Here is a 25,613-nt window from a genome sequence, read left to right as displayed (position 1 = left end):
CTTCCCCTTGCATCTACTCACCAAATAAATAACAAGAATCAAACTAAAGTTGTTCGAATGCGTAACAATATGGACAAGGGTAAGGACCGACGGTAAGATCAGCAAAGTGCTGCAGCTGGTGGAATGGACAAGCAGGTGGAGGTAGAAGAGAAGAAGAAGCGGAAGGAAAAACTGAAAAGAACCATCCCCAGTATGTCTCCTGTACCTGCTTATCGTATGTACGTGCAGGTTCACGTGATTGTCTACCCCTGGATCAGCGAGCTGGGGAGAGAGAGTCTAATCAATGATATCGATGATGATAATACGATGCTGTCTATGCGGTTTATTATGAATGGAACGCGAAATTGCTCTTTCAAGAGAACTTGACACTGCGTGCGAGACCGGTCTTGATACCAGTCTTCTCTCCTCCGTACGCACCCTCCAGTCTGGTGAAGACACGCTTGACGGACTTGATCTTCTTCTTGGCCGCCTCGTACTTGTTCCTGTGCTTGACTCTTGGGTTGCGCTGCTCTTTCTTCCGATGAGGAGTGAGACCCTTGTTCTTGAGGATTTGCCATGAAATCGAGCGCTTGTCGCTGGGATCGATGCTGGTATCTTCGAATGACGTGCTGTATGTAAAAAAGTCAAGTAATAGGTTAGACCAGATTTCACACAAGAACAGCGCAGTACAGGAATAGTTGCAAGTACAATAGTACCTCTTCTCCAAACTTTCGTTCAAAGCCTTGCGGGCAGCCTTCTTGGCCTCCTTGGCATTAATCACCTCCTGGTAATAGTCCACACCCTCCCGCTCCTCCTGGCCACGTCCACCACGTCCACCACGCCCAGGCATTTCACCGTCGCTAAAGATATCATCATTGTCTCCGCTGCCCACACGACGTGCGTCGGCCATATCCTTGGCGTCCCACTCCAGGTCGTCCAGCTCTGTGTTCTCGGGTGCGGGTGCACTCTTGACTGCCTGTCTCTTCATTTGCTCTTGACGATCCTTGAACTTCTCGCGGTATGGGATATCGGTGTCACCGGAGCCTTTAAGAATTTTGGATCGCTTGTTGGCGTTTTGATCCAGCTTAGCGACATAATCTCGAAGGGATCGCTTCTTTTGTGCCTTGTCCTCCAGATCCACATCCAGCAACTCATCCAGATCGCCATAATCACTTTCCATCCGGCGCTTCTTGTCAGTCGATATTGACTTGGCGTCCTTCTTGGACTTTTTGCTGTGTGATACGAATTCTTCCTCGAAATCCACGTTATATTCGAATTCCTTTGACTTAGCGGTCTTCCTTGCTGTCTTGCTGTTAGCCTCATTCTGGAGTTTCTTACCCTTCACGGAAACTTTCCGTGCATTGGCTTTTTTCTCCATCAAACGCCGTATCTCTTCCTCGTCCTCCTCATCCGTATCTGCGTCTGATTCGCCACCATTCTCCAAGACCTCTAAGAGTTCCTCCATGCTATCAGCGATCGCCTTCTTCTTTTCCATCTTCTCTAACTTGACAATCGCCTTCTTCAGCTCGTACAGTGCATCGATGACAGGATGATTTGTGAGATCCGTAGAGTCTGTCTCCGGTGTCGTCTTGAGTGTGATATAAAAGGCGATATTGGTGAGGTAACTGATCAGGGTCTGGTATTTCAGGTGAAGGAAGGGCATCGGCGCCTTGTCGTCAGGGTAGGGCTTAGAGAGTGAGCTGGTAAGCTGAAGTAATTCTGCGATAGCTTGCAATATCTCGATCTTCTCCTTGAATTCCTCCACCAAATCAAGCAATTCTGGGCTCTGGTTCTGAAGCACCTTCAAGATCTCCTGTTTGGACAGTTTGCTGATGCCAGCCTTTGCAATCTTTTCGACAACAACACCTCCTTGTTTGGCCTTCAACAAATCAATCCCCTGCAACTCCTTCTCAAAGCCCTCCACTAGTGCACGGTCTGCATCTTTGTCGCCTAATGCACCACGTCCAGCAGCAGCTCCCCAGGCAGTCTCTTCCTCTTCAGGAGCGAAATCCTCCTCTGACATTTCGGCCAGGCGCTTCTTTTGCAGCCTCAGGGCTTCCTCCTCTTCTGCCTTGGCAGTTTCGTCATCAGACTCGATTTCATCGGCGTTATAGTAACTGCGCTTGGTTTTACCCCAGGATGTCTCTAATGAAAAAAATAAAGAAAGAAAGAAAGAAATAGTTGCGATAATCGGTAAATGGCCAGATATGGTGACAGCGATGATGAGCCATAAAGCCTTAAGTACAGTCGTTAACTTACTATCGAGATCCAACTCTTCCTCATCATCTTTACGATCAAGGTCGGCATCCAGGTCGCTGAGATCCTCCTCGTCGTCTTCATCGCCTTCTAAACCAAAAACTTCCTCTTCGCTGCCCTCATACTCATCGTACTGACGACGCTCTAGATCCTGTTCGTGATCCAAAAGAATAGAGCCGCGGCTGTCGTGAACTATAGAATGCTTCAAGTTGTTAGTGAAAGAATTCCACAACACAATACATATTTGTCTCTAGCGCGGACCAAAAAAATAAACCTTTGCTTACATTCATCCTCTGAATCATGTTCCATTTCATCCCAGGTGTTCACAGCTTTAATTCGGCTACCACCGCCGTCGAACTTCTTTTCAGCAGTTGGTCGCTTCCCCTTTGGCTTCGGCATTGTCGTATTTGTGTTGGGTGTGGTGATGGTGGTGGCAATCAACATCAAAAGCTACAAGGTTTATTTTCTACTCTTTTTTTTTTGTGACTAGTGATCATGAAGCCACAAACACAATAATACACTCCGGCAGCGCAAACATTCAGCAGGATTTGAACCTGCAACATTGCTCCATAGCTCTTTAATAAAAAAACAAAAAAAAAGATACGCTATACTAGGTAGACGGCGTGGGAGTGTTACCGCAGACTAAGACGCATGGAATCGTTTAGTGCGCGTATGACACTGTCGTACTCCTCTGTCACTTCTTTCTGCGCGTTATGAAGCTTCGCTTTTTGAACACGAAATGTTCTATAAGGTAGGCAAGCAGAGGGAAGCACGAATGAATTAGAGGCCTCGATCTGAACCGGTGAACTGTTACAGTTGACGTCAAATACCTACCCTCGACTGTTTTCTGCAGCTATCCTGGTAAGGTTGCTTATTATAGAGTGTTCGATACCGAATCGTGTGGAGGCAACTTCGAAGAAAAATTTGGTGTTCCGTGCTAACCAAATAACATAAAGCAACAAAGGGTGTCAGAGCTGAGTCGTTGCAATTGCAGAATAAAAGGACATATCCATCATACCTCGTATCCACTGTTCCCTGATTGCCTTGGTATCTGTCTTTGGCTGCGTCCTAGACTCTTCAAACGCTTCCCTGATTTTTTTTCGGACCATATCGCGCCCAGGATTGGTATACATGACTGAAAGGCTGCCCGCACGCCAAAGTTGCCGAAAGAGAGAGCGAGCATCCGCACGAGTTGGGTTGAATATCCTGGGAAGTGGCCCCGGAGCTGGACCCAACTTGCGCGGTAGGCTAGCGGCAACATTGCATGGTATCCGTGGCATTAGATGAAGGAAAGAAGAGGGCGAATTCATTTCTGCCCGACAGTCCCACAGATCGATGAAAACGGCTCGCAGGACTAAACCGTGCGCTGCGATCAACCTTCCTGTCCCCTCCGAAGTCGACTTCGACATGCTGTGTCATTCAAATCGACTCTTGTCTCGAGTACTCCTCTCATGTAACTCACAAGCAATGCATGTGCATGTGTATGTGCACAGAGGCGTTGCCTTAGTGGCAAGCAACCGCCCTCACTCTTTCGCACCACGTTTTCACAGGACATATTCTAATTCAGGAACGGCTACAGTGCAGGATACCTCACAAATAACTCGAGTACGGTTCGCTCCCTCGCCAACAGGATATCTTCATCTTGGGGGTCTCCGCACGGCAGTCTATAACTATCTCCTAGCACGACAGAACGGAGGAAAATGTATCCTCCGAATCGAAGACACAGATCAGGTATTAACCCCTGGCTTTCGGTCGTAGTATCTCGCCCTTTTTCAACAGCGACGCCTGCATGCTTATCATCCAACTATGTTCGCACATAGACGCGATATGTGCCTGGCGCAGCAGAAAGTTTGATTCGGGCAATGGAATGGGCAGGTGTCAAGTTTGATGAGGGTCCAGGCATCGGGGGACCTCACAAGCCCTATCACCAGGTAGGCTTCAATTGCTGCCATTTAAAGCACTCTAATTCTGCTCGGAAATGAATTACAGGCTTTGATTTGTACCACGATTGCTCTTAGTCGGAACGGCTAGATCTATACAGAAAACATGCGGACGCCCTTATCGAGCATGACCATGCCTATCGATGCTTTTGCACTCCGGAGCGATTGTCGCTTGTTCGTCTTGAGGCACAGAAGGCTGGAAGGACAGCATCTTATGATCGTAAGTGTGCGATGCTGAGTAAACAGGAATCACAGGAACGAGTAGACAATGGAGAGGCATTCGTTGTCAGGATGAAGGTACATTCAGCGCTGAGGACTGTATCTGATGCCCGGATTAGCTATGTGGAGCATAATGTATTACTAATCCAAATTATCTAATTGACAGGTTCCAGATGGAAAGACTACTGTCACGGATGAAGTCCATGGAAAAGTTGAGTTTTCGAACAAAGAAGTGGACGACTCTGTATTGATGAAGAGCGATGGCTATCCAACATATCACCTTGCAAATGTTGTCGACGACCACGTCATGGGTATTACACATGTCATCCGTGGCCAGGTAACATGGATCAACTGCTATACTGAAATGTAGATGTATGGCTTGATGTTTTTCCTTAATTACGCTTATCTCTGCGGTATATAGGAATGGCTCCCATCAGCGCCTAAGCATGTGCTGCTCTACCAAATGTTTGGTTGGGAAGTACCCAAGTTTGCTCATGTTCCGCTGCTGTTGAACCCCGACAAGTCGAAACTGTCAAAGCGCTCAGGAGATGTAAATGTCGAAGACTACAGGGTACGGCATCGTAACTGGTCTTTGTCGTAAGCCAAGTGTCATAGATCGAGTCCATCTAATGACGCGTCTGATGTGTACTTATATTCTGTTCGTAGGACAAAGGATACTTTCCAGAGGCGGTTGTCAACTTTGTCGCTCTTCTAGGATGGCATCCAGGAACGACTGAGGAGATATTCGACATGGACAGCTTGACAGCAGCAGTAAGTATCTTAGCGATTCTGAATGAACATGAACTTAAATTGGCAACAGTTTACACATCCTATCTTATCTTCTTTTTCGCTAGTTTTCATTAAAGAACATTCAGCAATCAAATGCAGTTGTGCTGCGTGAAAAACTGGATTGGATCAACAAGATGCATCTTTTACGCAGGGCGGAAACGCAGTCAGGACTCGAGGGAATGGCCGCCATGCTTCGGCCCAAGATTGAGGCTGACTTAGGACCACTTGCCAAGGAGTATTCGAATGACTATATTGCACAGGTCATCAGCACCCTGAAGGAACGGATCAAGAACCTTCACGATGTGCCAGCATTGTGCGGATACTATTTCAGGGCTCCCAGCTACAGTTCGGACGAATCAGTCGCTTATCGCACTAAGATTGGAGACGAGACTTTGCGTACAGTATTGCCCATAGCGCTAGACCGCCTCAAGGCTGCTGGAGATGCTAAACTTGACAAGGAAGAGGCCAAACAAGTTTTGAAGTCAATTGCGGACGAACAGAAACTGAAGCTGCCGGTGGTCATGAACGCACTTCGATATACTGTTTCTGGCGTCAAGGTAAATTAACAAACGCGTTTTATCTTTATATATCTCAACTTAAAGATCCTTTGTGAATCTTATGATTTCTATTGCTTATTGTTATAGGTTGGTGCAGGAGTGCCGGAGACCCTAGCAACCCTTGGCCGTTCCTGTGTGATAGATCGGATCGAGCGCGTGCTGAAGCCAATCAAATAAAGTGACTGCCGAACAAACATAAACAATTTTTTTTTTTTTTTGGGCTTCAGAAGAAAGAACTTGCCTGTGCTTGTTCACTCATTCCTCCATCCCGCCATCGTTGCACCCCCAGCATCATTTACCCCAGCTCAACACTATGGACACACTTGCAGATGGACCTCAGGTGCAGGTCAAATTTGTGACCCAGCAGAGGCAATATGCCATCCCTGAGACATCTATCCAGACCCCTGCCCGTCTCCGTCGCTATGGACTCTCACAAATCATCAACCTTGTCCTCCAAAACGAAGGAGGTAGGTCGTCATGATTGATATCCCTGCAGTTGGATCTAGAGACATGACAGAGGATAGATACTGACACTATTTTTATGCGTTGACAACAGAGAAGCAAAGACCTTTCGACTTTTTGATTGAGGGCGAGTTTCTTCGCACGTCTTTAGCAGAGTACCTGGAGGAGAAGAATATGTCGACTGAGAATGTGCTGACAATTGAATACGTCGAGTCAATGCTCCCTCCCACGCCCTTGTCTTCGTACGAGCACGATGACTGGGTCAGTGCTGTACAGGCCCATCATTCTGGCGGATTCTTGACTGGATCATACGACAATCATGTGCGTCTCTGGAACAAGCAGGCAGAATGCACACAGATTTTGTCAGGACATAGTGGAGCTATCAAAGCTGTTCAATGGCTCACATCCGATGGTAAGAATCATTCTTGCTCTGGACTCGGATATGCATGTTCTCAGTTCATGTCCGCTAAATTAAGCTTCATCGTTTTGCTGTTTTTGTAGGCGACAACGGCACATTGTTGTCTGGAGCACTGGATCGATCCATCTTGGCATGGGAATATAACCACTCTGACAACAGCCATTCGGTTTTGTACGAGTGTAGAGGACATACCGCAGGGATCGAAAGCATTACATTGAATGTCAACGGAGACAGGTTTGCCACGGGATCCGCAGACTCGATGATCAAGATCTGGACAACTACCATTCCCACGGTTAGCGATCACATCGAGGAGGTCACAGAGACGCGCAAAAAGAGAAGGACTGCCAAGGAAGATAGAATCCTAAAGGTGCGTTCATATTTTTTCGTGAGGCAGTCAGCGCACGTTATATTCAATCAATGGTCTAATGAAGGGACAATCGTGAAACTGTGTTAAGAATGCACACTAATACTGTCCTGCTTTATCGTGCCATATAGGCGCCCATTCTTACCCTAGCTGCACATACTGGACCCGTGTCGGCTGTAGTCTTCAGCCCGACATCAGCAGATACCCTTTACAGCGGTGGATGGGACCACTCTGTGCGTGTCTGGGATGTGGAGAACCATGTCAACGTTACCACCAAGGTATGTTGAAGGATGCTTCAGTTTGTCCTACCTTTGCCATGCACGCGTGCTGTATATGAAAAATGACCATTGACGTACCTGTTCTTTCTTTTCTTACTGACAATTAATTTAGAACTGTGAAAAAGTCGTGCACGCTCTGGATTACTCTCAGCACTCTGGCCTTCTAGCCACTGGTCATGCAGACCCCACTGTCCGTCTGTGGGACCCTCGTTCGGAGGACTCATCGGTTGTGAAACAGACTTTGGTCGGACACCAGAATTGGGTCACATCTGTATCTTGGTCACCATCTTCATCGTACATGCTCGCCTCTGGATCGTACGACGGTTTGATCAAGGTCTGGGATATTCGTGCTAAAGGTGCATTGTATACCTTGTCCCACGGAAAGGGATCTAAGAAGGTCTTCAGCATTGACTGGAACAATGATATTCTCTTATCTGGAGGCGAGGACAACCAAATGAAGATTCACAAGATTCAAGACCACCTGTCTGACCGGGAGGAGGCATAGTGCTACAGAGCATTAATAAGATCGTTTTCTTTTGCATTTTCAGTCACATCCGTCTAATAAACGCGGCACATATTCATACAAGCGCACCGAATGAACTGACCGCTGTCAATCGACAGGAGCGTTTGGTTTTCTCAAAAGGAAGGCTTGCAAGCAGGTCGACGTTACGCATAATTTGTCAGGTGCAGCATTTTCTCCTTTTTTTTTTTATTTGTTTTCTGTGCTCAAAGACTATCTGTCTCGAGTGCACAGGCGTGAGCTGCGTGCATTAGGGGCGTACTCATCTGTACCATGTGCATGCGTGCGCGACCCCTTTTGAAGTTGCTTATTTCAAACGCTCCTCCAACAGCGTTAACGCTTCCATCTTTTTCACCACAAACCTTCAACTTTTACCCTTTGACCAAGAAGCCCGCAAAGAAGATATTAGTCTATATGACGCAAGGCCAAGTGTTTTCGTAAGAACAGCTCGCCGTGGTCGTTCAACACTATAAATCCAATCGCATTGGAACCATGCCTCTTAACCCTGAACGTATTTTTCCTTGTTCAAGTCTTCCATTGACGTATAATCCAACATATGAGCTAAAGACTCCAGAATCTATTAAGCGTGCCGCCGCAAAGCATGCACCATCCCCGCATAAGCCAAAATTCTTGAGTCGATTTAAAATGGATACAGTGTTGGCAAGCAAGACTCCGCCCTATGTCGAAAAACTCACGGATGTGGCCCGAGACATTCAGTACTATGCTGATGGTAGGATGAAAAAATATATAAATTGCGACCATTTATTAACTCGCTAAATTGCTATCGGCTGTGATCCTGTGCACCAATTGACCAACGATGAGCACGTTAATCCTAGTCGAGATAGGATCTAATGAACAGAGATTGCGGTTGGACTTTGATACCGGAAGTAGTGATCTTTGGGTCCCAGATTCAACCTGCAAGACAAGACGCGTCACCTTTAACCGTGCGACTTCAACCTCATTCAAACCCATGAAGGGCAAGTTCCAGATATCGTGAGTCTCACTCGACCTGATACCTCTTCGAGCCTCCTCTTAAGTCTATACGACCAGTGCTGGTTCTCATCACCCCACGTTTGCGTACTTAGTTATGGAGATGGTTCGACGGTTAAGGGAATCCTCGGCCAGGACCGCGTGAATGTTGCAGGGTTGGTGATCGAGAATCAAACGATTGGACTTGCCACAACCGAGTCGACTTCGTTTAGTAACGATGTGGTGGATGGTATTCTGGGACTCGCATACAGTTCCATTTGTTCGGTGCCTGGAACGTTGACACCAATGGATAATATGATCCAACAGAAGTTGATCGAGTCGCCATGCTTTAGGTGAGCGAGAGATAGCTGTCTCCATGTCGCTCTCTTCATGTCAGGCTTGATCGCTCTTGACCAAAATGCTAACTTTTCGGCTACACGGTGATTGCTTCTTGCTTCATAGCGTCTGGCTCGGACGAAGCACAGAAGGCGGCGGTGGAGGTAAGAGAGAAAGATAGAAAACGCCGGCGACTGATCCGAGCATTGCTCGTTACTGACCTCGTTGTCACACTGCATTTGCTTGGCGTGCGCAGAATATCGCTTCGGAGGCTACGATGAGGATAGGTTTGAAGGCGAGTTGACATGGGTTCCGGTAACTGTCAAGCGATATTGGCAAATCAAATGCGATGGTCTTTTCTTTGGTGACGAGAATCTTTATCACACAGGGGATGTGATCATCGACACCGGTATGTATTAAAATCCATCGAACTATGTAGCCGCTTTACTCGAAGCTTTGGAAAGGAACACAGCTGACACAAAATCTGCACTCGACAACTAGGCACGACACTTGTTATTGTACCCACGCCAGTTGCCGAGACGATCCATGCCGAGATTCCTGGTGCGATTTATGACGATAAATGGGGCTGGATCATCCCCAAAACGAAAGAGAATGCAGACCTTAGCGGGGTACAATTTGTCCTCAACGGCGTCAAGTTCGATGTAATCATGAAGGATATCATGCGTGAAGACGTTCACGGAAAGCGCGGCTATGTCTACTCTGGTATTGCCAGCAATGACAATATCGTAGGTGACATTCTTATTATCGTCCAGATTATGAGACTAGAGGGCGGCATCTCAGCTGATATTCTTTTGCTTCTCGAAAACGATAGCCGGTCTGGATATTGGGTGATGTCTTTATCAAACAAAATTATGTAGGTGAACGTTTTCTCTTGCTACTTGTCAACATTAACAACGTAGTCTGCGATAGAGTCCTCTAAATGCTGACAGTAACTTTTATTATAGTGTGTATTTGATCTAGGTGAGGATCGGATCGGCATTGCCAAGTGCAAGCCGCCCCCACGGTCCCAACCCACGGTTGTACAGCATATGAAGAACGAGATTGGCGAGATCCAGAAGCTAAGCGGCGACAGGTGCCTGATCCTCTAAGCAACGGCGCGCGGAGCCTTTACTTAACACCGTGTAATAAAAGAGACTTTACTGTACAACCAACATTCGACCGTTACACTTTACCCATACATTCACTCTAAGGTACTATGTCTTATACAATGACTTACAACTACACTCAATATGGCTCTGATCCTTCGCTCCCCGAAGAGTTCAAAAACACGATTGTATTATTGTGCATGTGAAAGAACCTGCAGTACTACTCTATACCGGATATCGTTGATTCGTGGTTGTTCGCAGCTCAGATATCTCCGATCTGGACGCTGACTTTGCCCTTGAACTCTCCCTGCAAGAGACGGACATAGGTCTCTGGAACGATATCCAACCCACTCTTCACCACAGTCTCCGCGTACTTGATCTCGCCGCTCTTGACCAACGGCTTCACCTCCTTCCAGAAGGCCTCCCACTGGTCAAAGTACTCATAAACCATATAGCCCTCATATCTCAACTGCTTCAGCAGGATGTTGACCAAGTTCTTGGGTGCAGCCAACTCCTGTCCCTGATGCAACGCCAGTACTCCGATAGAGAGAATTCGACCATGAGGGTTGAGAAGGTCGAGCACGATATCGATTGTGTCGTCAAAGATCAGGTCGTAGTAGACATCCACTCCCTGAGGTCCTGCAGCATCTGCGAGGGCAATGCGTCGGTCCTGGGTCTTGTAATTGAACGCCGCGTCGAATCCGAGTTCATTCTTAAGGAAAGCGACCTTCTCGTCCGAACCAGCGCTGCCGATCACACGCAACCCCTTGCGCCTTGCCAGTTGGCCAGCGAGCTGGCCTAGAGTTCTGTAACAGAAGAAGAAGAATGATTAAAGTGAGCGTGATGGCGCTTTGTACTTTATGGCTAAACTTGAACACAATCTACCAGTCGAAGGATTCTTACCCTGCGGCGCTGGAGATGTAGATAGTCTCACCAGCCTTGAGGTCTCCGATCCTGTTCAGCGAGTCCCAAACGGTGAATCCAGAGAGACCTAGGACGCCATTGTAGACCGAGAGAGGCACATCTTTATCAAGACCATTGTCCAAGTTGACCGACTCGCCCAGCTGAGCCTGGTCCAGAACGCTATAGGTTTCCCAGCGTACAGGGCCAAAGAACGTGGAGCCCATGGGAAAGGCGGGGTTCTTGGATTTAATGACCTTGGCAATGCCGAACCCAACGACGGCGGTTTCCTCTGTTCCCTCAGGGAAATCGTATCTAATATCTGTTTTGTAGTTGTAATTATTAGCATCATGCCCCAAGGTGCTAACAAGGTGAAAATAATGGCACGTTTACTTACAAGGATCCAAGGAAAGGATGGAATTCTTGACATAAATGGCGCCGTCCTCGAGCTGAGGCACCTCCTCAATCGTATTGACGGTTCTGAAATGACTCTTGTTAGGAGCGGTACCTTCCGGGATCTTGGAGATGAGAACACGGGTGTTGGAGACTTGCTTGGTGGTAGTCATGTTGGACGCTTTTGGTGGTAGTTGGATAGATGTGCTGCTGCTTTTGATTTGCTCTGGTTTGAAGTTACAACAGAGGCCAGCAATCGCCCATTTTATACGAGCGCGACGAGTGAGAGAGAAGTATAGCCGATCGTGCTGGTTATGATAGACTACAGCGATCTGCCGCATAGTAGAGGAATGACCAGAGGTCGCGACCTCCAACCACCATGCAGTGTCAATTGATCGTTCCGTTGTATTCGACTATGCCATGACAAATCCAGGGTGCGCATGGCAGTTAGATCGAACTGCAGTGTAACTCATGGCGCGATCCCCTGGGTACTTGTGAACTGAGCCAAATAAAGTAGAGATCCCTGTACCGCCTCCCAGATTTGGTCGTGCGGAAATGTGTCTCATGCGTAGGTCTGTACCGCATTTGTCAGATCACAGGTAGAATAGAGAAACGAGGCTGTTTCACCGGGGATAGGATTGAAAAAATAAAGTTTTTGGAACGCGTCAGAGCATTTCTAATAGAAACGCGTCCCTGCGCCCTCGATCCGATCATTCCGTGGAAGCTCTATCCGCATAAAGGGCTCATATTTTCTTTATTCCACCTATTCCGCTGCAGCATACAGACGTACTACACAGGTGTGGCGGTCCCTGAGTGCGCTGGCGATTCAGAAGGGGTATCTAATGAACGCGAGCTATCAATAGGTCCGTCGATCGCATCAGACCCCTCCAAAGAATCGTCATTGGTGGTAACGGTCGTGGCCGAGGGCTTTCCAGGAGGCTGACCAGCTAATGGTTTCCTAAATTTGCCCTGCAACCATACCCTGTACATCTTGACCTTCCGTAGACGATTGACGATCAATCGTCGATCGACTGCATTCTGTTCGATCGTGAACCGTGAACCAAACAGCTTCACGATCTCGTCAGAGTCGAAAAAGTAGACCCGTGTGCCGTCTCCGCGCACGTAAAAGTTATCGGAGAGGAGACGGTTCTTTTTGAATCGCAGTTGTGCCATATCGTAGCGCCCGTAGTCGCGGAAGACGATCAATCCTCCTGGTTTCAGCAGCTAGTTGAAGCAAGAACAGAGGGTGCTGTCAGTGGTCCATTCGTGCTTCCTCTTCACATAAGGAATGGACTTTAGAAAAGAGTATCTAACATACCCTGTAGAGATTGTTCATTGCTCGATCCCACTTGTCAGGGTGCAACGCCGAGAGTACAAAGATCAGAACCAAAACATCCATCGACTCTGGTTCGACCTCCGGTGGTATATCGTCGCTGGCCAGATCCCAAACAAATGCCTTTGCTCTCTTAGAGTCATATTCCACATTGTTCTTCACAACCTCTACGGCGGTCGAGGAGAAGTCGCAAGCATAGACAAATAGCTTTGGATTCTTGCTTTCGATCAGCATCGGGAACATGGTATTGCCCGCTCCACAGCCAATCTCCATGACATTCTTCTCTCCTGCCTAATACATTTCCAGTCCAAAAGATAGCTCGTTATTAGAGATTCCACCGATGGCATATTGAAATAAAAATAATGCAGTCCGACGCCCTTACATCTGCCTCAATTGTCTGAAAGAGCTCCGGGAACTCGATCCGCAGCCAATGTCGATCCTTGAAGAATTTGTTTTCGTTTTTAGCATAGAATCTGTTCCAGTATTCGGCCGCATCTGCATGGTATGTTTCCACGAGTTCCTGTGGCACTGGATCCCTACTCTGACGTGCAATTTGGTCTCGTGCGTGCTGCTCCTGTTCCTCGCCCCATGTTGCATGGTCCCTATAGACGGTTCGATACGGATATGAACAATCAAGTAAGGATGAGTAATTGAATAACTTCTATTTATGCTGGCAATCCCATAATAGCAACACAAGAGTTGGTCCTCGTCAACCCTGCCAGTTTGTGTATTACCAAGCGTTTTGTTCAAAAACAGCAGATTCGTCTACAAGGATACGGCCACCAAAGGGTGAGTTCGCAGGCGCATTGACGTCCCTTGAACTCGACCCGCGTTTCTTTTCCTCAACAGTAGACATGGGGACTCCTGAGATTCTATTACGTGTGCTGCTTCCTGACTTTCAACGCCCGTATAGATCCTTGCCTGTGTTGAAGAGTGGATATGGATATGTGTCGACGCGCACTTTTTTTTTCTTTTTTCTCTTGCGCCTTCGCCCCCCTTGAACAGTCACTATTATTCGATAAAAATCAACAGCGCTTCGTTTCTTTTCAACACCTTTACTTGTTCACCCCTCACCTCCACCTCTGTGCATACCTTCAAGATACCATGGCCACCCCAACGCAAGACTGGACCAACGAGCAGCTGCTCTCTGACGCTGTCAGCAAAAAGGACATCGTCACCTTTCTCCATCTCAATGCCAGCCACGACTTCTTGGTCGAATATAAGTTGACTGGAAAACTGCCCACGGTCGTCAAGAACGGTATGTGGATATCTACCCCATGCAGAGCAATTGAGCCTTTATAGCGACATGAGGAGCTATATCGCAAGTTTCCATACAGATTTTGCACACTCATATTGATTCACACCCTTTTTTTTCGTTCTCTTTTTTTTTTTTTAGCCAAGAAGGATTCCCTCCTCGAGGCTTACAGCTCTCTTTTTGCTCGCCAGGCATTCCGCGGTGCAGATGAACCATCAGAAGAGGAGCTCATGACTGCCAAGAACGCTGCTCCAGTCGTCGAGAAGAAAGAAGTCGCTGCCGAGGTCGGTCCACCAAAGTTCACCAAGACTGTTCTCAAGAAGGGAGATAAGTCAGGATACCCCAGGAAGGGCAGCAATGGTATGGCACACACATCTTAGGATCAAAGGGAGGATGATATTGGACCATATTTATCCTTCTGGATGTCTCATTTGATTGCGCACGATATGCCGGCGGACAAAACTTTCTAACATATTTCGTTCCCTTATATCGAATTGCTCCTTTCAGTCGGTGTCTTTTACACTGGATACTTTGAGGACGGCACCGTTTTCGACACGAACGACAATACGAAGAAGAAGAACAACCCCTTGCGCTTCAGGGTCGGTACTGGTCGTGTCATCGCAGGATGGGACGAGGCCATGTTGAGCATGTCCCGTGGTGAGAAGGCAAAGATCACCATCGAGCCTGAGCACGCTTACGGCAAGAAGGGTGTTCCTGACGCCAAGGTCCCCATTCCTCCCAATTCACGCCTCATCTTTGACGTTGAGCTGGTCTCACTGGATTAGGCTAGAGAGGAATAAAATATATTTCTGTTTATTAGGGTATGGTTGCGATGTTTAATGTTCTCTTCAATGCTTTGAGATCTCCACAAGAACGGTTTAAGCGCAGGATTGTGTGGATGAAAACTCACGCTTCGCCAAAGATACGTTTTTTTTATTTTTTTATTCGGGGCTATGTATGGTACAGGACAAAACTATTCATAACAAGTAGCAGAGAAAAGATATATGGCAGCAACAGAAACATAAAAGACAAAGGAACAGACTAAGACTTTTTTTTTTCTCCTCTCAGCAAAACTTATATAGGTCTCCATGTCGTGGAGACAAGGGCGTCGGACGAAACACACACAAAAAAAAGAAAAGAAAAGTCATAAGACTATGCCTTCTTAGCCTTTTTAGAAGCAGGACCATTATCAGCTCCATCCTTCTCATCTCCTGTCAGATCTCTGGCTCGTGTAGCTCCAGCGGTTGATGATTCATCCGCATCCGCATCCGCGGATGAGTTTTCCGAAGGTGAAGATGCAATCCTCAAGTTGGATCCTGGTGCTCCTTTCGGCCCTGTACCAGACGTTGCGTCTCCAGATGATGTGCCCGCTGCCGATGTGCTGGATGACGCCATTGTAACGTTCTGACCCTTTGCCAGTGGACTTGGCTGATGGACACGCGACAATTCGCGTTCCCTAGGGATAGGCCAGTTGAATGCTGAACTTGGTTGGGCACTCGTCGGTGTCTGCCCAAAAACGATGGGACTCAGTTCCGCCTGCGACGCATAAAATTCGGGGTAAAAAGTCGATGGTGAGGGTAGGTTTTTGGCAAATTGAGAAGGAAGAGTTGAGGAAATCGGTGCTGATTCCAGTGGTCTCTTCTGGATCTACCAGTGACAACAACAAAAAAAAGGGGGGTCGTCATTAGCAACAACATGCTATTATCATTCATCTTATCCTGTATGCACTGTGAAACACAGCTTACCGGTGGGAGCTCGCTTGACTCCTCCTTGATCATCGGTCCTGCCAGGGTGTTATTATCCTTCGAGTCAGTTGGGATTTTAACACGCAGCTTTGGTTTTTTAATTCCTCCATTAGTGGGACTAAGAACGGGCGATGTTGCTCCTGCTGCCGTACTTGGAGGCGTTGAAGTCATGATCGAAGATCCATCTGTCATAGGTGAATTATCCCCAGCCATGGGCGACGGTCCCGCCTTCATGGCATTCTGAGTACTCATCACCGGCGAAGACGACTGCGAAAGCGAGGGCTGTTGCATCGGAAGAGACATCGGTGTCGGCATCGCCGTGCTGTTGGGAAGCTGGAGACTCTGCCCATTTTGAGGAGGCGGCATCGTTCGGCTGACAAATTGAGATGCCGGTTGCTGGAACTGCTGTGGTTGCGGAGGACGGTTCTGTGAATGCATTGGGTCCTGCTGGTACATCGCCTCCTGCATCGCATGCGGCTGATGAGGCTGATATGAAATCTGTTGGCGAGGAGGCTGTGGCGACGAGTGCTGCTGCATCGTTACCTGCGGCTGCTGCTGATAATGCTGCTGTTGCTGGTAGTGATGTTGTTGCTGTTGTTGCTGTTGTTGCTGCTGCTGCTGCTGCTGCTGTTGCTGTTGCTGTTGCTGTTGGAGGAAGAGTTGCTGTTGTTGTTGTTGCTGTTGCTGTTGTTGTTGCTGTTGTTGCTGCTGTTGTTGCTGCTGTTGTTGCTGATATTGTGGGTGAGTAGGGTATTGGGGATGCTGTGGATATCCCTGCGGACGATACTGTGGGTCCAGCTGCTGTTGCTGCTGCTGATATGGCATCGCATTATATTGTTGAGGGTGCACGACGACATTGGATGGCACTTGGAAGGGGCTCCGGGGCATGTGGGGTGGGAGCGAGGATGGGGTGTGCTGAAGAATCTGCTGCTGGGGCGGCGTTTGCATGTGTGCCTGAGCAGGCGTGTTGTGGGTCTGGGGTGTTACTGATTGGGGCTGCGGTGTCACCGACAGCTTACTCCTGTCATCGCCCGCCACGGACAGTCCGTCCTCGTCCTCGTCCTCGTCCTTGTTGTTCCCAAGGTTGAGGAACTCTTTGTTGGTGTATGTTTCGCATGTGTCGTTGTACTATTCAACCAACCATGAGTCCCAGTGTTAATCCCTGTACTTCCCTGCTCTCAACTCCATTCATTTGATCGCTCAGTTGGCCCCACACGGTTAAAGGCAAGCTGTGGAATACTAGGGAGACTGAGAGCGGCCGTCATCTTACCTCAGTGTACCGAAGTAGAATCTGGTCGATATCATGGGACGAGTACTGGACCAGCTTGTTGTTGGAGTTGAAGATGATAAGACCGATCTGGCAGTCGCAAAGGACGCTAAGTTCCATGGCCTTTTTCATGAGGCCGAATCTTCGCTTCTGGAACGTAACCTAAAGAGAGTTGATACGACGCGAAGAAGTGTTGGCACTAAAGTCATCATAAAAGAGAGAGAGATGTTCCGTTCTGTGTTTTCTCGTACCTGACGGTTACGGTCGTCCATAATAGTCTTGATTTGAATCTTCTTGCGCCCCATGGTCCTGTTGATGACGGTGCGATGGGATGACGGGGGAGAGTGGCAGAATTGAACGATAACAAATGATGTTTTCGTTTGTGGTGCGAGTTGTTTGGGCGATAGATGGCAACCGAAGACACAAGTGGGGAAAAATAAAAATGCGCAAGCAGTGGGATCCTGCGCATAAATTTGCATTCGGCGTCTCGATATATAAGACCCGTCTGTTGAGCGCTCTAATGACTTTAAGGAGTGTTGCAAATTTCTGAGCTGTTTCTTCCCGGCCGCCAAAGAGGCGTGACTACAGTACTTTTGGGTTTGGGAAATGAAGATCAGGCTGGACACAGCCCTAGAAGGGAGCAAAGATGATACGAGACATCTTAAACCATTCTCTCTAGGCTTAGCAAGGCTGATGCGCAGGTTGATCACGCATCTAATGGCACTGTTCATTCCCTGTAGACATGTTCACTATGTTTGTTCGAATCGCCCTCGAACGTCGCTGAGAGTTTTCAAGTATTGAGACAAGAGCGGCCTATACTCATCTGGGATTTTGATGGAGATGGAGAACATTCATAGCATCAAAGCTACTTCATCCACGTAACATCAGCCTGCATGCCGTTTTTATTATGGGCGATTAGGTGGTTTAGTATGCTTGATCTTAACAACTCTCCCGTTTGGAATGCGATATGTCAATTCTGTTCAAATGCATAGCACAAAGACTTTTTTTATAGGTGAAGGTTAGTTTGAACTTAGTTTTGGGCAATCACATCCCCTTTGCCCCGATTATATTTGCTGTGCACCCGGGGATATGTCGCAATGATTGCATGGACGACGTTGAAGAGAAGATGCAATACCGTCTTCTTCTCACTCCTTCTGGCCCAAAGCTGAGGACTCCTTTTTTTCTCTGCATCCGCTCCGATGGAAGGGTACTTTCACCCCAGATTAGGATAGGTCCAGGGATGTGACAACGAAGGCGTAGCAGACACTGTTCTGTCACTGTTGGGCACCAGACGATATGAAGCGTTCTCATTGGGCTGTGTCTCTTCATACATGGTATTCCACTGGCATGGCACTGGTGATTCTTCACTCAGTGGTTGACATGAGGACATTTTAGGCATTCTTAGTCGTCCTTCCTCCATAGATAGTCTGATATTCTTTTATTATGGTTCTCAGCACAATAATCATTGGCATATATTCGATACACTGGTGGATAAACAAATAGCTATATTTATCATGTATTTACCGCGTTGTAGGGTTCTCCAGGCAACAGCCTAGGGTCCCTGAGTGCTTCGCCCAATGTTTCCTCCTCCTGCATGAATGGCGGCTGGACGACTCGTGTTGCCTCTCCTTCTAGAGTGACGTCCTTGTTTGACCGCCGGTTATTTGTGTTACCGACCGAACTTGCTACATTGACACCATTGTTTAAAGGTTGGGCATTGATGGCGTTGTTGGTAGTACTGGTGGTGATTGGTATCTCTGTCACGGATGGTTGCATCTGCGTCTCGCGTGCCTGTTCAGCTGCCATCGCATTCTTCTCAAGATCAGCTGCTTGCTTCCTGTGTTCACGCTCCTGAATATGAGGTCTTGTATCCGGACCATCACCCCATGGCCTCGTCAGGTCTGTGAGTCGACCTTTTTCTTCGATGTAGTGGTCAAAAATATAGGTCCAGATAAACCAATTGCCGCCCGCGATGTAGAACGCTACCAGCACATCTGCGGTATAGTGCGCGCGGTTCGCAATCACAATGAGAGCTGATCCAATACAGAGAGCCCATACGAACGCCAAGCAGATCCAGGCTAGCCAGCGATAGCGGTGCGGGAAGCGATGGTAGCCATGGCTTGTCCAGGCCAATGCTGAAATTACAAAGATGACGGTGTGTCCACTGAACATGCAGTCGCCACACCGATGCAAAAGGAAGGTGGTGAAGAATTCGCCGGTAGAGTGCATGCAGCCGCTGCGTGGATCTGGAAAGGAAGTGATGGCGACAGTGGTGATGCGCATGAGATTGCAGAGTGCCCAGGTCAAGAGGACCTTGCAGAGGAGATAGAGAGGACGGTAGTGGGTCAGGACAAGTATGACAGTCGGGACGAACATGAGCGCATCCGCAAGATCTGTCAGCCAGAGAAGTTGTATCGACGGAATGGCCTCAAAGAGCCTGTCGGTTAGCTTTGGCACGACAGTATTGTCAGGGGATAGGTATGAGGCGACATTAGCCATGACATTCTAGAGAGTTATGTGAAAAGAAAGATAGACTGCATTAGCAGGATGAATGCTGCTATGGTGACACAGGTGCACAGGACAATATGCTTACCATAAAGTACAAGGTCAAGCCAAAGATGATGATGACTAGCACGGTGCATCCGACACTTTGCCGCGTGAATTTGTACCTTCGGAAGAACCAGCGCTTGAAGCGCTCCATCCAGGGCCTCATAGTGTTCAAATGTAAGAAGAAGTGTATGTGGAACGGAGGGAAAGGAGTAACAAAACAAAAGGTTATACCGAATGAGAAAGGAATGTAATGAGAAGTGAGGTGAGAGAGAAAAAGATTCAGGCCAGGTCCTGGTCCACGTCAGGAACACTTTTCTTGTTCTCCTTGGAGAGATGGATGGGTTTGGGTCCAATCTGGGTGATAACAGAATCTCAAAGGGAAAGATGTCCTTCTTTCGTCGTCATCATCCATTGCAACTCCAAGCAGAAAAGCAACCGCACAGTGTGGACCGTTCCCAGATGGCAGAAGTATTTATCATTTACGACATCTACACCGATCTGAGGCGCAGGGCCTGACTGCATGACTGCATGGGTCCAGTGTGTATGCCGTATCTTTCTGAGAAATTTGATCTTTTATGCATTGTCCTTGCCACAGCAGTAAACTCTGTCCACCTGGACTCCATCTGTCGACTTACTGCCACCGTGGGGAACTTCTTACGCGAATCGGATAAAGCTGCTGTAACGATGGTGTCAATCCTAAAACGAAAATGAAGAAAAGACGGGCGAGAGAGAGACAAGTCTTCCTCCACGTGTGCTCGCGCAAGACGCTCAGATACGCCAGGGGCGCGACATGATTGGCCAGGAGAAAACACCGCCCTGGACCTTACCTCTCTTAGACTCTGTCAGCGAAAAGAAAGATACTCCATGACTTCATGGAGAGAACTGAGGATGATCCGATCTGATTCGCATCTAATCAAATCAGCTCTTTCTCTCTCTCTCATTCTCTTTCTCGTTCCCCTTCCTCACTCGTCATCGTCCTTCATTCCGTCGTTGTCAGCATACCTATTCTCTCCTTATTTTTCGTGCCACCTCCTTCTTATTAGGCTGGTTCCTGACCGGTCGCTTGACCCCTGAGGCTCTGGATTGAACACAATCTCCGCTCCGTTACTTGGCACACCAAACATACACAGCAGCAGAAAAAAAAAAATCTTCGTCAACGGTTTACTTCCCCCCCCCCCCTGCGTTGCTGCTGTAACTGCTGTGACAGTTGCTGCTGTAACTGCTGCTGTAACTGCTGCTGCTGCTGCTGCGTTGTTTGTTTGTGCCTGCGAGTGCCTTCGCCCTCCCCCTACTTTTAGATGCCTTTTATGTCCTACTCACGCGACACCCTTTCCTTTTTGACTCCCCCATAGCAACCTCTCCCTCATTATCTCTCACCTTGCCCACTGCACAGCAGCCCTCGAGCACTCTTGAGTTCTCTCTGTCCCTGCTCTTTCATATCATCTCCGTATCCCCCATTCATCATCGACATCTTTTCTTCTTTTTCTTCTCTTTTTTTTTTTTTGTTCTTGCCCGCTTCAGCAGTTTGTTCCTCACACTTTCATTCTTTTTTCTTTGGGAGCATCCAGCCAGCCTTGCCCTTCAAACCATGAAATTTGCAAAATACCTCCAGGATGAGGTCGTACCAGAATGGAGAAAGGCCTATATCAACTACAAGCAGGGCAAAAAACTCCTCAAGGCTATCGAGCACGCCCTCGACCAGCTCGAGGCAGAGGCATTTATCCAAGCAGAAAATAGCAAACTTCCAGCGTACCTGCTCGACGCAGCGGACTTGGGCGGACGTGTGATGTCCTCATCAGATCACTCCCCTACTATCCAATATAACCCTCAGCTGTCCTCCTTCTCATCACCCTCCGGTACAACACCACAGACAATTAACTCCAGCGAAAACAGCCCGAACGCCACTACAACTACGAGCGCAGCAACACCCATTCTCTCCAGGAACCGAGGTCATGCCAGGAACTACTCAACCATCCAAATTTCTCCTCCTCCGCCCCCTGCTTCAGCTCCCGTGGACAATGATCGATCGGGACACGGGGGATCGACTCTCTGCGAGCATAGCGAGACCACATCCTCGTCAGGAACAACCCCCGGCCATCCTTTGAAGACATCCAAGACGGACTCGAATGTATCGCAGTTCAGTCAAGCGGCTAGATCCCAGGGCGCGCATCTTCTGAAGCACATCTCAAGACGATTCACGATCATTGCCCCTGTTGAGGCGCCAGTTCGAACTCGAACGATCCAAGGTATCAAATTATTTACCTTTTTGCTCTGCCGTCGTGCCCGATGCAGCTCTCGCGTGACCATTGCAGGCAAAACAGTGTAAATATTAACATGTCTCTGTTGTCAATGAACCCCTATTATTTCCCCGCTTACGATAAGTGGACGAGAATGACTTTGACAGTGTCCTTGAACAACTACTGCCAGAGGAGAAGATCTTTTTCCAGTTCCTTGACTCTCAGCTTGAGATGGTCAACAAATTTTACCGAGGTAAGATTCTCTCGTCGCAAGGCGTAACATCTTTAGTTTCCTGTGTTGTTTATTCACTAAAGTTGATCTGCATATCTGCATATCTGCACAATGCCGTAACACAAATTTACTTGATTTGTTTGTTCTTCTGTAATTTTTTTAGAAAAGGAGTTGGAGGCAGTAACCAAGCTGAGAGTCGTCAAGCAACAGCTCTATGTCGCCAACGAGTGGAAGCGGCGGTATGACGAAAAGATGGTAAGAAGAAAATAAGCATACGAAACATACACGATAACCACAAAGATTATGCTAACAAATTGCTATCTCAACATAATGTAACTGTACACTGCAGGCTAGGGCGGAAGCAGAGCAAGGATGGTATGTTGCAGAATGGTCAAGGGTCCGAAATGGCTTTGATAATCTGATGCGCGTCGATACTACTGTCACGGAAGATGTGACGATCACACCTTCCGGAAGGTCGTTCCAGCAACCTCCCGGCACTGGCTACGCGACTTCATCGACCGGTCATCTTATGCTTGATCCCGAACAAGGGATACGCTATCGAGAGCATCTCCGTGCCAATCCAAAACTCAGCCCTATTGCCCTGGCCCAACAAGAGGAGATGACTCTGCAGGAAGAAGAACATCGGCGCCAGCGCCTGAACCACAAAGTTGCGCGAACGCGAATCAAGGCTGCACTCTACGAGTTCTACCGCAGTCTTGAAATGATCAAGAACTATAAGGTTTTGAACCATACTGGGTTCGCAAAGATCCTGAAGAAGTTTGACAAGACTGCTGGGTGGAAGGCGTCCAAGTCTTACTTGAACTCCAAAATCAAGCCTGCGACGTTTATGACCTCGGGTATAATCGAGGATTTGATCAAGGAGACTGAAGATGTGTTTATTGACACATTCGAGAAGGGCCATAGGCGGCGAGGTATGGCCAAACTCAGGATACCGGATTTCAAGAGTCGGGTGAGTCAGGCGTCGTCTCTAAACAGATGCCCTTGAGACAGTATAGAAAAGTAAGGATCGGCGTACCAATAGCCCCTTTTTTTTTCTCTTGTCATTTACCGACTAGACTCATCATTTGACCGCGACAAGAATCGGGCTTTACCTGGGTCTGGCTGCACCGCTTATGGTTCAGGCCCTTCAGGCAGCGTTCTCAAATGAGATGCCTACAGAGATTCCATACTGGGACAGTCTTTTATTGGTCTATGGCGGGTTGTTCCTGACTATCATGTTCGCGTGTCTTTTTGGCATCAACATGTATGTCTGGGCAAAGTCCCGTATCAATTACAAGTTCATCTTCGAGTTTGATCCGCGCGACAATCTGGACTTTCATGAGTACTTTGAGGTACGGGTAGCATTCTCTTTAACTCCAACGCTGTCGCTCTTTTTTTTTTTTTTTTTTTTTTTTTTCCTAGTTATTAACTCAACAGCTTTTCAATCCGTCTCAATAGCTCCCAATTTTCTTCCTGTTACTGTTAACACTGGCGGTCTACTTTGACTTTGGATCCAAATTAACGGCGCATGTAACGACTGCGTACTGGCCATTGATCCTGATGTCCATCATAGCCGCAGTCCTCTTTTGTCCGCTGCCCATTGCACACTTCACGTCACGTCGATGGTTTATTTCAAGCATTGGTCGTATCATTGCCAGCGGATACTACAGAGTCGAGTTCAGAGACTTCTTTCTGGCGGATGAAATGAATTCGCTATCATACTCGATGGAACAGTTCGAATTTGCTATGTGCGCTTACTCTCAGCAATGGACTAACCTTGGTAAGGCCGATGTGTTCTATATCTGTGTTGACCGCGGGGGGTTTATCTATGGATGCTAGGACAAGCAAAATACCAAAACAATGATGTTTTAACACAGGTATACCTTGCACGCATGTATTTTAGGAAGCACATGTTCGACGAGTCAAATGTGGATTACACCCTTCGTGACAGCCCTGCCAGCCTGGTTCCGTTTCTTGCAGTGCCTGCGACGTTACCGAGACACACTGGAATGGTTCCCGCATTTGCTCAACGCGGGCAAATACACTGCCAGTTTGGTCAACCTGTTCATCTATTTTTCGTACCGACACTATGGAGGAACTCGGCTCAAAGTTGCTTGGATCATATTCTCGTTCTTCGCAAGTGTGTACACGTTTGCGTGGGATGTCTACATGGATTGGGGATTGTTTCGGTTTGGAAAACATGGTGGAGGCGCGTATGGACACCCGTTCCTGAGACAGGAGCTGGTGTATTCGAGGACTTGGGTGTACTATATGGCGATTGTGCTAGATTTTTTTGGACGATTCTCGTGGGTGGTAAGGTTGATTCCCATGAACATCAACGTGGTGATCCTGTCTTTTAGTTTGGCGTTCCTTGAGGTCCTCAGGTAAGCGGATATGTCTTTTCGTCTGTGGATGTGATGCGCCCCTTACACTGCTGTGTGACTGTAATCTGACGGTATCCTCTTCATTTGAAATGCATCCAGACGCTGGCAATGGAATTTCTTCCGCTTGGAGAACGAACACCTGAACAACTGTGGTCAGTTCCGCGCAATTAAGGACATCCCACTTCCGTTCCATATCCGAGTCGAGGGCGAAACAGACGACGAAGAGGAAGAGGAAGAGGAAGACCAGGGAATCGAGCGACACGACTGTGAACCTCACCCAGTTGTCGACTTGCCAGAATCAGTACACGACGACGATGGAGATTCATATATCCAGCAGCAGCACTATGGCAGTCCCTCGCGGTCGGGTATCATGCGCTCATCTAGCTCTCATGGCAGCTTTGCGAGGTACAGTAACGGCAGCCATGCCCATGGCCTGTCCAATCTGGCAGAAGGAGGTGGATCAGGGGGAGAAATCGAAAGCCACAGACCTGGTTCAACACGCAATTCGATCTATTCTTCGTCATCACGCGGAAGCAAGGCTCCTCGGATGGGAATGCCCAGGAAATCTCAGAGCCAGAACCATGTCTATGGCGCCGGAGATAGGAGCAGCCTGGGTTCGATCTCCCGTAGGAAGTTCCACAACAGCCAGCCATTGGTTCATCCGTTTGCGGTTTCACGTAGCAACTCGTTTGTGGAGAACGCGGTCGCGGAAGCAGGGTTTAAGGATACGCAGCTGGAGGCACTCGGATCCGAGACGAACGCAAACAACAGGTTTTATGATCGACGCGATTTTGATTCGAAGATCATTGATGCAGACAGTGGGCTGTGGGGGTCAAGGAGCCGGTCGATGACCGGGGGATCGTCGTCCTTGCATGGATTGCAGACGTTGAGTCTTGGCGGCGGTGGTGGTGGTACTGGACTCGAGGAACGAGTGCCGAAGGACGATAGGAGGGTAAAATCACAGGTGGTTTCTCGGAGGAAGATGAGCCTGGGTACAAGGATGAAGAGTGCGATTTTTGGGCGCGTTGGAAGTAGTGAGTCGGACGAAGATGATGAAGACGAGCACGAGCGATAATATTACATAGGAAAGCATAGAGAAGCTGAGAATGCCATTTATTAATGAC

At 48.0% G+C, this 25,613-nt stretch overlaps 12 protein-coding genes across 12 annotated transcripts; 6 read left to right on the top strand and 6 right to left on the bottom strand.

Annotated features, from left to right (window-relative positions):
* Positions 1-274: 274 nt before the first annotated feature.
* BC939DRAFT_451152 (Sas10 C-terminal domain-containing protein) lies at positions 275-2,673 on the bottom strand. The gene is made up of 4 exons (XM_051555622.1): positions 2,520-2,673; positions 2,239-2,427; positions 696-2,124; positions 275-608 (listed from the first exon to the last, which is right to left on the bottom strand). The coding sequence occupies exons 1-4, from the start codon at positions 2,632-2,634 to the stop codon at positions 353-355; spliced, it is 1,989 nt and encodes a 662-aa protein (XP_051412460.1). The 5' UTR covers positions 2,635-2,673; the 3' UTR covers positions 275-352.
* A 1,029-nt stretch (positions 2,674-3,702) lies between these two features.
* BC939DRAFT_396987 (putative glutamyl-tRNA synthetase) lies at positions 3,703-5,917 on the top strand (the record flags this gene model as incomplete). The annotated part of the gene is made up of 8 exons (XM_051552323.1): positions 3,703-3,966; positions 4,056-4,166; positions 4,254-4,472; positions 4,561-4,731; positions 4,816-4,965; positions 5,061-5,165; positions 5,249-5,740; positions 5,828-5,917. 8 exons carry the CDS (start codon positions 3,703-3,705, stop codon positions 5,915-5,917), a joined length of 1,602 nt encoding a protein of 533 aa, XP_051412459.1.
* Positions 5,918-5,969: 52 nt separating this feature from the next.
* BC939DRAFT_486959 (WD40-repeat-containing domain protein) lies at positions 5,970-7,900 on the top strand. Its single transcript, XM_051559340.1, has 5 exons — positions 5,970-6,207; positions 6,297-6,614; positions 6,704-6,987; positions 7,116-7,262; positions 7,375-7,900. The coding sequence occupies exons 1-5, from the start codon at positions 6,054-6,056 to the stop codon at positions 7,765-7,767; spliced, it is 1,296 nt and encodes a 431-aa protein (XP_051412458.1). The 5' UTR covers positions 5,970-6,053; the 3' UTR covers positions 7,768-7,900.
* A 245-nt stretch (positions 7,901-8,145) lies between these two features.
* BC939DRAFT_492908 (aspartic peptidase domain-containing protein) lies at positions 8,146-10,241 on the top strand. Its single transcript, XM_051559541.1, has 9 exons — positions 8,146-8,219; positions 8,313-8,512; positions 8,619-8,775; positions 8,868-9,104; positions 9,214-9,251; positions 9,344-9,496; positions 9,589-9,833; positions 9,920-9,961; positions 10,053-10,241. Exons 1-9 carry the CDS (start codon positions 8,197-8,199, stop codon positions 10,194-10,196), a joined length of 1,239 nt encoding a protein of 412 aa, XP_051412457.1. The 5' UTR covers positions 8,146-8,196; the 3' UTR covers positions 10,197-10,241.
* A 214-nt stretch (positions 10,242-10,455) lies between these two features.
* Positions 10,456-11,823, bottom strand: BC939DRAFT_528827 (uncharacterized protein; the record flags this gene model as incomplete). Its single annotated transcript, XM_051561477.1, has 3 exons — positions 11,491-11,823; positions 11,097-11,415; positions 10,456-10,999 (listed from the first exon to the last, which is right to left on the bottom strand). Exons 1-3 carry the CDS (start codon positions 11,657-11,659, stop codon positions 10,456-10,458), a joined length of 1,032 nt encoding a protein of 343 aa, XP_051412456.1. The 5' UTR covers positions 11,660-11,823.
* A 402-nt stretch (positions 11,824-12,225) lies between these two features.
* Positions 12,226-13,751, bottom strand: BC939DRAFT_410897 (uncharacterized protein). Its single transcript, XM_051552928.1, has 4 exons — positions 13,554-13,751; positions 13,202-13,421; positions 12,805-13,110; positions 12,226-12,710 (listed from the first exon to the last, which is right to left on the bottom strand). The coding sequence occupies exons 1-4, from the start codon at positions 13,673-13,675 to the stop codon at positions 12,276-12,278; spliced, it is 1,083 nt and encodes a 360-aa protein (XP_051412455.1). The 5' UTR covers positions 13,676-13,751; the 3' UTR covers positions 12,226-12,275.
* Positions 13,752-13,884: 133 nt separating this feature from the next.
* BC939DRAFT_451138 (FK506 binding protein 3, 25kDa) lies at positions 13,885-14,894 on the top strand. The gene is made up of 3 exons (XM_051555621.1): positions 13,885-14,077; positions 14,216-14,434; positions 14,582-14,894. Exons 1-3 carry the CDS (start codon positions 13,924-13,926, stop codon positions 14,857-14,859), a joined length of 651 nt encoding a protein of 216 aa, XP_051412454.1. The 5' UTR covers positions 13,885-13,923; the 3' UTR covers positions 14,860-14,894.
* Positions 14,895-15,172: 278 nt separating this feature from the next.
* BC939DRAFT_157835 (uncharacterized protein) lies at positions 15,173-16,953 on the bottom strand. The gene is made up of 2 exons (XM_051550260.1): positions 15,820-16,953; positions 15,173-15,721 (listed from the first exon to the last, which is right to left on the bottom strand). Exons 1-2 carry the CDS (start codon positions 16,765-16,767, stop codon positions 15,227-15,229), a joined length of 1,443 nt encoding a protein of 480 aa, XP_051412453.1. The 5' UTR covers positions 16,768-16,953; the 3' UTR covers positions 15,173-15,226.
* Positions 16,869-17,550, bottom strand: BC939DRAFT_451134 (uncharacterized protein). Its single transcript, XM_051555620.1, has 2 exons — positions 17,338-17,550; positions 16,869-17,248 (listed from the first exon to the last, which is right to left on the bottom strand). Exons 1-2 carry the CDS (start codon positions 17,389-17,391, stop codon positions 17,081-17,083), a joined length of 222 nt encoding a protein of 73 aa, XP_051412452.1. The 5' UTR covers positions 17,392-17,550; the 3' UTR covers positions 16,869-17,080.
* Positions 17,551-18,521: 971 nt separating this feature from the next.
* Positions 18,522-20,054, bottom strand: BC939DRAFT_423718 (uncharacterized protein). The gene is made up of 2 exons (XM_051553130.1): positions 19,680-20,054; positions 18,522-19,591 (listed from the first exon to the last, which is right to left on the bottom strand). Exons 1-2 carry the CDS (start codon positions 19,797-19,799, stop codon positions 18,599-18,601), a joined length of 1,113 nt encoding a protein of 370 aa, XP_051412451.1. The 5' UTR covers positions 19,800-20,054; the 3' UTR covers positions 18,522-18,598.
* Positions 20,055-20,819: 765 nt separating this feature from the next.
* On the top strand, positions 20,820-22,433 carry BC939DRAFT_157827 (SPX domain-containing protein). Its single transcript, XM_051550259.1, has 3 exons — positions 20,820-21,882; positions 22,019-22,126; positions 22,269-22,433. Exons 1-3 carry the CDS (start codon positions 21,225-21,227, stop codon positions 22,373-22,375), a joined length of 873 nt encoding a protein of 290 aa, XP_051412450.1. The 5' UTR covers positions 20,820-21,224; the 3' UTR covers positions 22,376-22,433.
* A 2,033-nt stretch (positions 22,434-24,466) lies between these two features.
* Positions 24,467-25,603, top strand: BC939DRAFT_451129 (uncharacterized protein). The gene has a single exon (XM_051555619.1). The coding sequence runs from the start codon at positions 24,860-24,862 to the stop codon at positions 25,562-25,564; it is 705 nt and encodes a 234-aa protein (XP_051412449.1). The 5' UTR covers positions 24,467-24,859; the 3' UTR covers positions 25,565-25,603.
* The last annotated feature ends 10 nt before the right edge of the window (positions 25,604-25,613 follow it).

The sequence above is a fragment of the Gamsiella multidivaricata genome, assembly GCF_025024155.1.
Source record: "Gamsiella multidivaricata strain RSA 2152 chromosome Unknown BC939scaffold_31, whole genome shotgun sequence".
NCBI lineage: Eukaryota > Fungi > Mortierellomycota > Mortierellomycetes > Mortierellales > Mortierellaceae > Gamsiella > Gamsiella multidivaricata.
This window is presented reverse-complemented; position numbering and strand designations above follow the sequence as displayed.

Excerpts from the sequence above, each read along its gene's own strand:
- BC939DRAFT_157835 (XM_051550260.1), bottom strand. The coding sequence starts at position 16,767 with ATGCAAACGCCGCCCCAGCAGCAGATTCTTCAGCACACCCCATCCTCG. Across the intron at positions 15,722-15,819 it reads AGTCAAGCGAGCTCCCACCG|ATCCAGAAGAGACCACTGGA; the intron begins GTAAGCTGTGTT and ends TGTCACTGGTAG.
- BC939DRAFT_492908 (XM_051559541.1), top strand. The coding sequence starts at position 8,197 with ATGACGCAAGGCCAAGTGTTTTC. Across the intron at positions 8,776-8,867 it reads AAGGGCAAGTTCCAGATATC|TTATGGAGATGGTTCGACGG; the intron begins GTGAGTCTCACT and ends TTGCGTACTTAG. Across the intron at positions 9,105-9,213 it reads ATCGAGTCGCCATGCTTTAG|CGTCTGGCTCGGACGAAGCA; the intron begins GTGAGCGAGAGA and ends CTTGCTTCATAG.
- BC939DRAFT_423718 (XM_051553130.1), bottom strand. The coding sequence starts at position 19,799 with ATGAGGCCCTGGATGGAGCGCTTCAAGCGCTGGTTCTTCCGAAGGTAC. Across the intron at positions 19,592-19,679 it reads GCTTGACCTTGTACTTTATG|AATGTCATGGCTAATGTCGC; the intron begins GTAAGCATATTG and ends ATAACTCTCTAG.
- BC939DRAFT_451129 (XM_051555619.1), top strand. The coding sequence starts at position 24,860 with ATGCGCTCATCTAGCTCTCATGGCAGCTTTGCGAGGTACAGTAACGGC.
- BC939DRAFT_486959 (XM_051559340.1), top strand. The coding sequence starts at position 6,054 with ATGGACACACTTGCAGATGGACCTCAGGTGCAGGTCAAATTTGTGACC. Across the intron at positions 6,208-6,296 it reads TGTCCTCCAAAACGAAGGAG|AGAAGCAAAGACCTTTCGAC; the intron begins GTAGGTCGTCAT and ends CGTTGACAACAG. Across the intron at positions 6,615-6,703 it reads TCAATGGCTCACATCCGATG|GCGACAACGGCACATTGTTG; the intron begins GTAAGAATCATT and ends CTGTTTTTGTAG.
- BC939DRAFT_410897 (XM_051552928.1), bottom strand. The coding sequence starts at position 13,675 with ATGTCTACTGTTGAGGAAAAGAAACGCGGGTCGAGTTCAAGGGACGTC. Across the intron at positions 13,422-13,553 it reads GTTTTTGAACAAAACGCTTG|GGACCATGCAACATGGGGCG; the intron begins GTAATACACAAA and ends AACCGTCTATAG. Across the intron at positions 13,111-13,201 it reads TTCAGACAATTGAGGCAGAT|GCAGGAGAGAAGAATGTCAT; the intron begins GTAAGGGCGTCG and ends GAAATGTATTAG.
- BC939DRAFT_157827 (XM_051550259.1), top strand. The coding sequence starts at position 21,225 with ATGAAATTTGCAAAATACCTCCAGGATGAGGTCGTACCAGAATGGAGA. Across the intron at positions 21,883-22,018 it reads TCGAACTCGAACGATCCAAG|TGGACGAGAATGACTTTGAC; the intron begins GTATCAAATTAT and ends GCTTACGATAAG. Across the intron at positions 22,127-22,268 it reads GGTCAACAAATTTTACCGAG|AAAAGGAGTTGGAGGCAGTA; the intron begins GTAAGATTCTCT and ends TAATTTTTTTAG.
- BC939DRAFT_451152 (XM_051555622.1), bottom strand. The coding sequence starts at position 2,634 with ATGCCGAAGCCAAAGGGGAAGCGACCAACTGCTGAAAAGAAGTTCGAC. Across the intron at positions 2,428-2,519 it reads ACATGATTCAGAGGATGAAT|TTCACGACAGCCGCGGCTCT; the intron begins GTAAGCAAAGGT and ends AGCATTCTATAG. Across the intron at positions 2,125-2,238 it reads GGAAGAGTTGGATCTCGATA|AGACATCCTGGGGTAAAACC; the intron begins GTAAGTTAACGA and ends TTTTTTCATTAG.
- BC939DRAFT_451134 (XM_051555620.1), bottom strand. The coding sequence starts at position 17,391 with ATGGGGCGCAAGAAGATTCAAATCAAGACTATTATGGACGACCGTAAC. Across the intron at positions 17,249-17,337 it reads TGGACGACCGTAACCGTCAG|GTTACGTTCCAGAAGCGAAG; the intron begins GTACGAGAAAAC and ends AACTCTCTTTAG.
- BC939DRAFT_451138 (XM_051555621.1), top strand. The coding sequence starts at position 13,924 with ATGGCCACCCCAACGCAAGACTGGACCAACGAGCAGCTGCTCTCTGAC. Across the intron at positions 14,078-14,215 it reads GCCCACGGTCGTCAAGAACG|CCAAGAAGGATTCCCTCCTC; the intron begins GTATGTGGATAT and ends TTTTTTTTTTAG. Across the intron at positions 14,435-14,581 it reads CCCCAGGAAGGGCAGCAATG|TCGGTGTCTTTTACACTGGA; the intron begins GTATGGCACACA and ends TGCTCCTTTCAG.